Here is a 10,741-nt window from a genome sequence, read left to right as displayed (position 1 = left end):
ACCAGCTTGAATATCTGGAAGTTGACGGTTCATGTATTACTGAAGCCTGGCTTGGAGAATCTTGAACATTAATTTACTGGCGTGTGAGATGAGGGCAATTGTGCAGTAGTTTGAGCATTATTTGGCATTGCCTTTCTTTGGGATTGGAATGAAGACTGACCTTTTCCAGTCCTGTGGCCACTGTTGAGTTTTCCAAACTTGCTGGCATATTTAGTGCAGCACTTTAACAGCATCATCTTTCAGGATTTGAAATAGTTCAACTGGAATTCCATCACCTCCACTGGCTTTGTTCATAAGTGATGCTTCCTAAGGCCCACTTGACTTCACATTCCAGGATTTTTGGCTCTAGGTGAGTGTTCACACCATCGTGGTTATCTGGGGCTTTTGTCTATATGAATTCTTTAATTGATGTGTTTTTTCACTGATTCACCTAACACTTCTATGTGTTCTGTTCTGAGTACTGCATGGAGAGTGGGAATGTAACAATAATATGAAATAAGATAAGAACTGTCTGAACTGTCACAGGAATTTCCCTCAAGTAGTAAAAATATCTACTAACTTGAGAAAAGTTTGCTGAAGTGTGTGATGAGATGGTATATGCTAGAGTGAGTAAATGGTACTGGGTAAATGGTTCCTTTCAGAGGTCACGCATATGTCCTGCAGTGAGATTGTCCGGGTTTTACAATTTTGTATATTTCTAAAAACCATTGATTATGTAGTTTAAAGGTAGTAACCTTTATGGTACATAAACTTTAGTTTCATATAATCCTTATTTTAAAAAGAAAAACAATTGACTATATTCTATGAAATACTCCATAATAAATGTTTATTAAAAATTTAATGAACAGATTTATACATACAACATGTTTATGCCATTTTATAAACATACAATCACTATGTTACATTAAATAACAATGCACTGCTGGAGAGTCAGGTATCCTGTGGCCTCACATGAAGTGAAAGTCAGCAATATTCCCAGAGAAGATGCTCCAATAAATGGTCTAAGAAATGTACAATTCATGGAGATTGAAGGCAAAGGAATGGTATCAGAGGGGAGGAGAAGGCGGAAGGAAGGGAACTGTATATGAGGGAACTTCTGTAAACATCATAGAAGCTCACAGTTCCATTGTCATAATCCAAAAACACCCCAATCCTACCCAGAGGCCTTTTCACAAACTGAACTAAGGGTGGGGAGGTGGTGGACAGAATATACTGACTGTTAACCTTTGTAGAACACAGAAAAAATGCTTCTTCAGCACCAATACTGATACTGGTGTCCCTTGTGAAGATGCTTTTACAGACCCCCAGAACCCAGTTGGAGGACAGTGCCACATCCAGCTCCCAGTAATGCCTCCCGGAGGTGAAGCCCCGAGCTCCCCAGGACAGAGCACATGTCCTGCCCCAGGGCTGTCTGGACGCGCCCGGGTGGTCATCCTCAAACAGCACACTTGCATCATCGAGGATCGCATGATGAACGGTCGTGGTCCGATTCAGAACATTATTCACTGCAGAAAGAGAAAAATTGTGTCAGCCAGTTGAATTTCCAAGTCTCTGAGAGGCAGAGGCTCTCTACACAACAAGCTTTTTAATTTTCCTTCTCCAAGGAAATCAAAACAAAGACAGCAAAGGGAGTTAAAGTGACTCTTCTCTGAAGAATAAAAGCTATTACTATCTGTGGCATACAGAAGTACATCAAATCCAAGAGAAAATTTAAGAAAGACATATGTCATGAACTGGGTCAAGTCTGAATTATGTTAATCTCTTCATAGTTTATTTTAGGACTCACCTAAAAACATTTCTTATATTAGAAAACTTTTCTTGTGTCCTTTTTACTTAATACTATGGAAACTGCAGATGGCACTTTGTTATCACATGAACACTTAATGGGGGTATAATCTCTACCTATTACATTTTCAAAGGTCAAAAGAATTGATAGAAATCCATCTATAAATAATTTGGAAGCTTCCAAAAAGATGTCCTAACAGTGTTCAAGCATCCCTTGCCTTAAAGGTGTTGTGAGATTGACAGAATTACAATTCTCCTGCCAAAGGCCATTTCAGTGTTTCTGTCATTTACTCCTAATTTTGGAAATAATAAATATTCTTTGTACAATGTGTAATAAGTGTAGCTATAATGAAGTGAAAGTGAAAGTGTTAGTCCTTCAGTCCTGTTCGACTCTTTGCGACCCCATGGACTGTATGTAGCCCGCCAGGCTCTTCCGTCCATGGAATTCTCCAGGCAAGAATACTGGAGTGGATTTCCATTCCCTTTTCCAGGAATCTTCCCTATGCAGGGCTTGAACCTGGGTCTCCTGCATTGCAGGCAGACTCTATCATCTGAGCCACCAGGGAAGCCCATACAGTAAATTAAAAGCAACGGTGATGGATTTAAGCTCAAGAGTGAAATAAACACTTAGTAAACATCATATTGATGGACACTCACAGAACTAAATATTGTCTCTTTATAATCACAGTAACAACCTGGTTGCTCTCCTTTTGCTCATCCTATCTCAGATATATAGCTATATATACATCTATATCTATATATACATATATATATATCATATACATATATATATCTACATATACACATATCTACATATATATCTGGTTTTGCATTTTCAGGAAATTACAGGTGGCAAACATCAGACTTGGTGCTTATAATCTGACTATAGAGGCAATAAGAGTCCGAAATGCAGTACTTGGATGCAGTCTCAGAAACGACAGAATAATCTATTCATTTCCAAGGCAAACCATTCAATATTACAGTAATCCAAGTCTGTGCTTCAACCAGTAATGCTGCAGAAACTGAATTTGAAGGTTCTGTGAAGACCTACAAGACCTTCTAGAACTAACACCCAAAAAAGATGTCCTTTTCATCATAGGGGACTGGAACGCAGAAGTAGGAAGTCAAGGCATACCTGGAGTAACAGTACAGAATGAAGCAGGCAAAGGCTAACAGAGTTCTGCGAAGCGAACGCGCTGCTCAGAGCAAACACCTCCTCCAACAACGCGTGAGAAGATCCTACACGTGGATCCCCAGATGGTCCACACCGAAATCAGACTGATTATACTCTCTGCAGCCAGTGATGGAGAAGCTCTATACAGGCAGCAAAAACAAGACTGGGAGCTGACTGTGGCTCAGAACATGAACTCCTTCTTGCCAAATTCAGACTCAAATTGAAAAAAGTAGGGAAAACCACTAGACCATTCAGGTGTGACCTAAATCAAATCCCTTATGATTATACAGTGGAAGTGAGAAATAGATTCAGGGGATTAGATCTGATAGAATGCCTGAAGAACTATGGACAGAGGTTCTTGACATTGTACAGGAGGCAGTTATCAAGACGTCCCCAACAAAAAGAAATGCAAAAAGGTATATGGTTGTCTGAGGGGGCTTTATAATTAATGGTGAAAAGAAGAGTACATTAAGGCAAAGGAGAAAAGGAAAGACACCCATTTGAATGCAGAGATCCAAAGAATAGCAAGGAGAGATAAGAAAGCCTTCCTCAGTGATCAATGCAAAGAAATAGAGGAAAACAATATAATGGGAAAGACTAGGGATCTCTTCAAGAAATTAGAGGTACCAAGGAAACATTTCAGGCAAAAATGGGCTCAATAAAGGACAGAAATTGTATGGACCTAACAGAAGCAGAAAATATTAAGAAGAGGTGGCAAGAATACACAGAAGAACTCTACAAAAAAGATCTTCATGACCCAGATTACCACGATGGTGTGATCACTCACCTAGAGCCTGACATTGTGGAATGCAAAGTCAAGTGGGCCTTAGGAAGCATCACTAAGAACAAAATTAGTGGACGTGATGGACTTCCACTTGAGCTATTTAAATCCTAAAAGATGATGCTGTGAAAGTGCTTCACTCAATATGCCAGCAAATATGGAAAACTCAGCAGTAGCCACAGGACTGGAAAAGGTCAGTGTTCATTCCAATCCCAAAGAAAGGCAATGCCAAAGAATGCTCAATCTACTGCACAACTGCACTCATCTCACACACTAGTAAATTAATGCTCAAAATTCCCCAAGCCAGGCTTGAAGAGTACTTGAACCGTAAACTTCCAGATGTTAAGCTGGTTTTAGAAAAGCAGAGGAACCAGAGTTCAAATTACCAACACCTGCTGGATCATTGAAAAAGCAAAAGAGTTCCAGAAAAATATCTATTTCTGCTTCACTGACTACACCAAAGCCTTTGACTGTGTGGATAACAACAAACTGGAAAATTCTTCAAGAGATGGGACTATCAGACCACCTGTCCTGTCTCCTGAGAAATCTGCATGCAGGTCAAGAAGCAACAGATATAACTGGACATGTTACAACAGGCTGTTTCCAAATCCGGAAGGCATAATTCAAGGCTGTATATTATCACCTCATCTAACTTAAATTCAGAGTACATCATGAGAAATGCTGGACTGGTTGAAGCACAAGCTGGAATTAAGACTGTTGGGAGAAATATAAACAATCTCAGATATGCAGATGACACCACCCTTATGGCAGAAAGCGAAGAAGAACTAAAGAGCCTCTTGATGAAAGTGAAGGAAGAGGGTGAAAAAGTTGGGTCAAAACTCAACATTCAGAAAGCTAAGATCATGGCATCTGGTCCCATCACTTCATGGCAAATAGATGGGGAAACAATGAAAACAGTGATAGACTATCTGGGGGGGATGGTCCAAAATCACTTCCAGTGGTGACTACAGCCATGGAATTAAAAGATGCTTGCTCCTTGGAAGAAACTTTATGATGAATCCAGACAGCATTTTAAAAAGCAGAGACATTACTTTGCTAACAAAGATCCATCTAGTCCAAGCATTGGTTTTTCTGGTAGTCATGCATGGATGTGAGAGTTGGACTATAAAGAAAGGTGAGCACTGAAGAATTGACGCTTTTGAACTGTGGTGTTGGAGAAGACTCCTGAGAGTCCCTTGGACAGCAAAGAGATCCAACCAGTCCATCCTAGAGGAAATCAGTCCTGAATAATCATTGGAAGGACTGATGCTAAGGCGGAAACTCCAATACTTTGGCACGTGAAGCAGCAGCAGTGATGAACTCACTCATTTGAAAAGACCCTGTTGCTGGGAAAAGTGAAGGCGGGAGGAGAAGGGAACGAGAGAGGATGAGATGGTTGGGTGGCTTAATGGACATGAGCTAGAGTAAACTCTGGGGATTGGTGATGGACAGGGAAGCCTGGTGTGCTGTAGTCCACGGGATCGCAAAGAGTCAGAAAAGACTGAGTGACTGAATTGAACTGATAGAGGTAGAAAAGATGTTAACAACTTCAGGAATTTATGAACCACCTTCACATCCAAAAAAGAAAAAAGAAATACAACTCAAATGAAAGAAGAGTTGTTCCCAAGAAGCTCTAACGAAATGTAGTCCTGATCACCAAAAGGCTGACTCTTACCTCTGAAGTTGTTCAGCATGTGTAGGAATCCAGAGACAGGCCAGGAAGGGAGCTCTGGGTTCACGGGCTGAGGCTTCTGCATCTGTGACAAGTCGGTCCTGTAACAAAGGACATGGTTCCATGTAAAGAACAAAGGCTAATCCTGTGAGCACTGCAAAACAGCAGACTTCACCACAGGATATGTTCTCAGGATTCTCCTACTTTTGGTGATTTGCATATACAATATATTCTACTCACTTGAGAATATAAAAATATTGCCATATATTTTACTAAATATAAATTATACTATATTTCAACTTCCCCATTTTTCTCAGATATTATTCCATTTTCAACTCATTGAATTTCATTCCCTTCCTCAATTCCATCAATTCAAAGATCCTGGGCATTTTACAAAGAGCAAGAAATTCAGGCTAAGCCTTTGAGACTTCACTCACAAAGTAGTCATCACGGATGCATTCTGTGTATAAACAGAAGTGTTCACTGACCAGACATGTTTACTCCTGTCAGTCCAGTAAAGTGACCCAGGTCCAACCTGGCTGCCCTGGTCCTGAATGTCTCACTTCCCAGTGGGCAGCAGAAAGCTGCTCCCTGTGAGGTCCTGCCTGCAGGGGGCTTGCTGTGATGGAACAGGCTGAGTCACTGCCACTCAGTATTAACAAAATCACAGTCTCTCTTTCCATGGTAGGGCGTATGCTTCTTTCATGCCTTTTTTACCTTTCAAATCACTAGGATAGGTGCTTCCTCTGTGATGTCTTAGAAAAATCCCTCGTGAAGTTTTATTGTGGTCAGGCTGTAGAGAATGGGTCGAGTAGGTAGAACAAAGCCCAGAATGTCAGCAGGTTTTCAGATATAGTTGATTTCAGCCAAATAAAAAGGAAACGACTGAGACCAAGGGTCAGAAACCCTTGAAATTCTTTTGAAATAAAATAGAAAATAGCCAAAAAGACAATGCTGGTAATCCATATGCTACGGTTCTGTACCTGTGGATTCACCCATGGAATCAGTCTGTACATTCTAGGCTATTTATTTTCTTATTTATTCCTTTATTTTATAATAGGATCAGAGCTACCGTTCTATTTCATATACAGCGTGTACCAGTCAATCCCAAATTCCCAGTGTAAAGTTCCTTCCCCTTTGCCTTTGTTCTGAGTGGAAGAAATTCACAAAAGATTCCAGAAACTTCCAAAAAGGTAAACATTGAAAATGCCACATACCAGGGAATGACTTATGTAGCATTTACTTTACACTGTATATGTTGTAAATCTGTCTAGAGATGACAAAGTGTACAGGAGCATGCATATTAGTTATCTGCAGACACTATGGCATTATGTATAAAGGATCGTATATCCTGGGATTTAGATATGGGGGAGGACCTGAAATCAACCCAGGTCCCAAGCAAGAACTGTGGGTCCACTTCATCAAAAAGACAAAAATGTTTCAGAAATCAAAAATCATTAGTGTATACTCACATTTCCAGCACATTTTCCAAGCCCTGCAAAGGAAAAAAAACAAAAAGATCATGTTAATCATTAGAGTTCTTCCTTTTCCATCTCCTTTCCTATTCCTGTTTCATAATAAGACATGGTTTTCTAAATCACTTCTAAGTAACACTCAGAAGCAATCTTCATAACAGACCCTAACCTAAAACATGATGGGATTCCTCAGGTCACATTAAGGAAGGAAAGGGGTAGGAAGGGTCTGTACAATGCTGCAGCAAAATCTAGGTTTCCAGTGTCACTCACTGCCCACTGCTGTCTTCAGGAAATGATCTCACCATTTATGGTAACAATTAAGGTAAACCAGACAACTGTATAAAAAGAATTACAGATTGCATTAAAATTGATACCAGTTCTAAATATCTTTCCTGTATGACAGGAAGAACCTCAGTGTCTTCAGGAATCGTGGATAACAGAGAGTAGTAAGGGTTTAGGGGGATGTACACTGAGATTTACTCCAAGAAATTAACTTTCCCCTGGTCACAGAATCTTGCTGATTGTGTTATCATCTGTCTGGATAGGTAATATTTCAGTGTCACAGCAGCTCATCTAGGAGAGTGTTTCTCTCTTTGAGGACGGACCCTCCTTTCTCACCTGGAGCAGCTCCGTGTCCGGCTTGTGGCACATCTCCATCAGCTCTCTGTACATTTCTTTCAGACTTTCTCGGTACTGAGTCATTCTGAACACACTCTCCTTGAGTTGTTCACAGATCTCCTTGGCTTCTCGCTCCAGGGCCTCCAGATGCAGTTGCTCCTCCTCCCGGAGCAACAGAAGCATCCTCTGATATTCAAGCTTGATCATCACCTTCCTTAAGGCCACATAGTCCTGCAGAGATAGTGGGTCCAAAGCATTACTTACGTTCACATTCAAAAGAAAACTTCAAATATTATTTCCTTAGTGTCATCAAGGAAGTTCCTGACAAACTGCCACATGCATCAAAGAGTCTTCAATATTTTCTGGTCCTTATTGCCCATGCTTTCTCTGAATTCCTAATCTCTTTTCTGTTTAAATCAAGTCACCAGAGGGACGCCAGGCTGTCTTCCAAGGAGGATTCTTCCAGGTTCTTACTTCATCAATTATTTCCTCTCGGCCCTGCTTCTTGCTTTTCTCTCATTCCTTTCTCTGATTCTTCTAAATCTTCTTTCATGAAGTAAACCCCATTTTGTATATATGTATTTTTTTTCCCGCATGCTGACTCTCTTCCGTCATGCCCAACTCTTTGTGTCCTTGTGGACTGTAGCTCGCCAGGCTCCACTCTCCATGATTCTCTAGGCAGGAATACTGGGGTGAGCTGCCATTTCCTCCTCTAGGGGATCTTCCCAACCCAGGGATGTAATCCATGTCTGTTGTGGTGCCTGCACTGCAGGCAGATTCTTTACCCCTGAGCAATCATTTACCCTCTAGGTACGGCTCTCTTCCTCTCTTTCCTTCACAGTCACAGTGAGTGCAATGTGTCTAATACCCCATGTCTGAAAAGGCTTATTCCTGTCTTCAAAATGTGGCCTTGAAATACACTTCATGGCTTGGTCTTCCAATATCCTAGCATTCTTTGAACTAGCATATATTAGCCTGTTCTAATTGCAATTACTGATCAGTCATTTGAAATCACTCCTCCAGGGAAGATACCAGTAGCCTTTAACAGGGACTTACATTGACTTAAAAAAATCTAAGGTAAAATTATATCAATATTTATACAAATAAATAGGAACATTTTTATTCTTACCTCAAAGGACTGAGTTGTGCTAGCTTCCTGATTCAGACTGATTTGTAGTTCTTCTCTCATTTTCCATAAAGACCTCATTCTCTTCAGGAGTTTCTCCTGCAAAATACCCATGGGATTTCGTGACACCATAAACTTAATCCCCTTATTCATGAGCAAAGGTATTATTCTGAGAAAGGCTCAGAAACCTTGACTTAGCAGGCTGTCATCAGACTTTTCCACATTAATTTAATTTGATGCCAATATTTGAATATCAAGGAATATAACTGTATAATAGAGAACTGGGGGAACTTTACAGATAATGGAATCCATTTCCCAAGATGCTGAGACTCAGACTCTAATAGCCCGAGTAAGAAAGCCTCAAGCTACCATCAGAAGCCTGTGGCCCTGGTGCCAGCCACCCCGGGATGCTGCATTTCGAACACCTGTGGACAATTGGGCAACAACACTAAAAAGACACATTATATGTGAGGGTCCACACTCAGAAATCCCACCTCCACTATCTCCACCCCCATCACCATCCTAGCATCCTCCTCTTCCTCTCTGACTTAGGAGCCTCTAGATCCCAAACTGCTCTAGAGGCATCACCTACCCGGGACTCCTCAGCAGCCCTGTGTATCAGACTGTGGCTGTGAGCTGTGTGCTCGGGGCGTTCAGAGCAGGACCCACAGAGCAGGGTCTGGTCAGCCTCACAGAAGAGGCCTTTGGCTTCCTGGTGTGTCACACAGATCTGCTCCTCAGAGCTGTGGTCGTGGGCAGCTCTGGCCTGCCTGGCAAGGGAAGCCAGCCTGTTGAGGACAATATTGGTTTGGAAATTGGGCCTCACTGATATTCCCCTGCACTCAGGGCAGCTCCTTGGAGTCTGGCCTTCTTCCCAGCAAAGGCTCAGACAGGGACGGCAGAAGCTGTGCCCGCAGTCTATGGTGACGGGGTCCAGGAAGCAGTTCATGCAGATGGAGCAGGTGAGTTCACTCTGGAAGACCTGCAATGTGTCTGAATCCATGTTTCTGAAAATAAAGAAAGAAATAAGAGAGAGTAAGAGAAAAAGTCTTTCTTCTGCCCTCATCAGGAAAAATAAATCCTTTGGGCAAAGTCCTGTCTTGAACTCTAAACTCCCTATTTGCTTACCTCCACAGAACAAACCTAGAAAAGATGATCTTGGATTTAAACAATTATACAAAAGATGAAATACAATAAAAGAGTCCTTAGCCAGTTTTTTGTTTAAAATAAACCAGGATTTCAATCATACTAAAAATCTAAAAATATTAATACGTGGAGAAGCGTAAAGATTAGTGTGAATGTGCTCAGTCCTGTCTGACTCATTGCTGTGCCATGGACTGTAGCCTGCCAGGCTCGTCTGCCCTTGGGATTTCCCAGGTGAGAATCCTGGAGAGGCTTGCCATTCACTTCTCCAAGGGTTCTTCCCAACTCAGCGTCTGTACCCGTGTTTCCTCCATATTCTGCATTGGTGGGTGGATTCTTTACCATGGAACCACCTGGGAAGCCCCTTAAATATTAGAATGGAGGGTAAGTGTTGGGATGACTTCAGAGTTACTTTTATTGGCTGATTCTGACAGAAGCACACACAGAACCTCAGTCTGTCTCTCTCTCGATCTCCAGGACTCCCTGACTGGAACCCACACTAGCACACCCTTGGTTTCTCTCCTCATGGCCTCAGTTCCTTCTGTCATCAAAGTGACAGAAGTGCTTTTCTAAAGACAAAGAAATTTGATTACAAAGAACTTAAACTTCATACACTCAATGTTGGCTTCAATCTGATGTCTTAACCCTGAAGAGTTCAGGGCTTGCTTCCTACTTAAATAACAAAACTGCTCCTTTCAAGACAAAAAGAAGACAAAAAAAATGTCACTTCTATTTCAGGAAAGCAAGTTTTCCTGGAGTCAGTTCACATCTTCAGAGCATGTCATATTTTGAACTGGTGAATGTTCAAGTATCACAATAATCAGGAAACGATAGTCAGCATGAATATAATCATTTGTAGACTGATAGCATCAATGACTATGATGATAGTAAAGCACTAATAGAAGAACTTAATATGTGTTGCCTAGTATTTCTCAGCATCAAATTAAATCCTTTTCTATGAATTAAC

The 10,741-nt window shown here is 41.2% G+C and overlaps 1 protein-coding gene across 2 annotated transcripts; it reads right to left on the bottom strand.

Annotated features, from left to right (window-relative positions):
• Window positions 1-1,017: 1,017 nt before the first annotated feature.
• Window positions 1,018-9,634, bottom strand: LOC129549088 (tripartite motif-containing protein 64-like). 2 transcript variants are annotated; one of them, XM_088832099.1, is made up of 6 exons: window positions 9,224-9,634; window positions 8,635-8,730; window positions 7,493-7,736; window positions 6,819-6,828; window positions 5,416-5,513; window positions 1,018-1,505 (listed from the first exon to the last, which is right to left on the bottom strand). In XM_088832099.1, the coding sequence occupies exons 1-6, from the start codon at window positions 9,632-9,634 to the stop codon at window positions 1,018-1,020; spliced, it is 1,347 nt and encodes a 448-aa protein (XP_088688225.1). The 2 variants fall into 2 exon arrangements, with proteins under 2 accessions (XP_088688225.1, XP_088688223.1); XM_088832097.1 differs by lacking the exon at window positions 6,819-6,828 and having other exon boundaries at window positions 5,416-5,551; window positions 7,506-7,736.
• Window positions 9,635-10,741: the final 1,107 nt, after the last annotated feature.

This window comes from Moschus berezovskii, chromosome 25, assembly GCF_049115385.1.
Source record: "Moschus berezovskii isolate FMDL1 chromosome 25, NW_MosBer_1.0, whole genome shotgun sequence".
In the NCBI taxonomy this organism is placed as follows: Eukaryota; Metazoa; Chordata; class Mammalia; order Artiodactyla; family Moschidae; genus Moschus; species Moschus berezovskii.
Note: the sequence above shows the minus strand (reverse complement) of the source record. Positions and strands in the feature narration are given on the sequence as shown.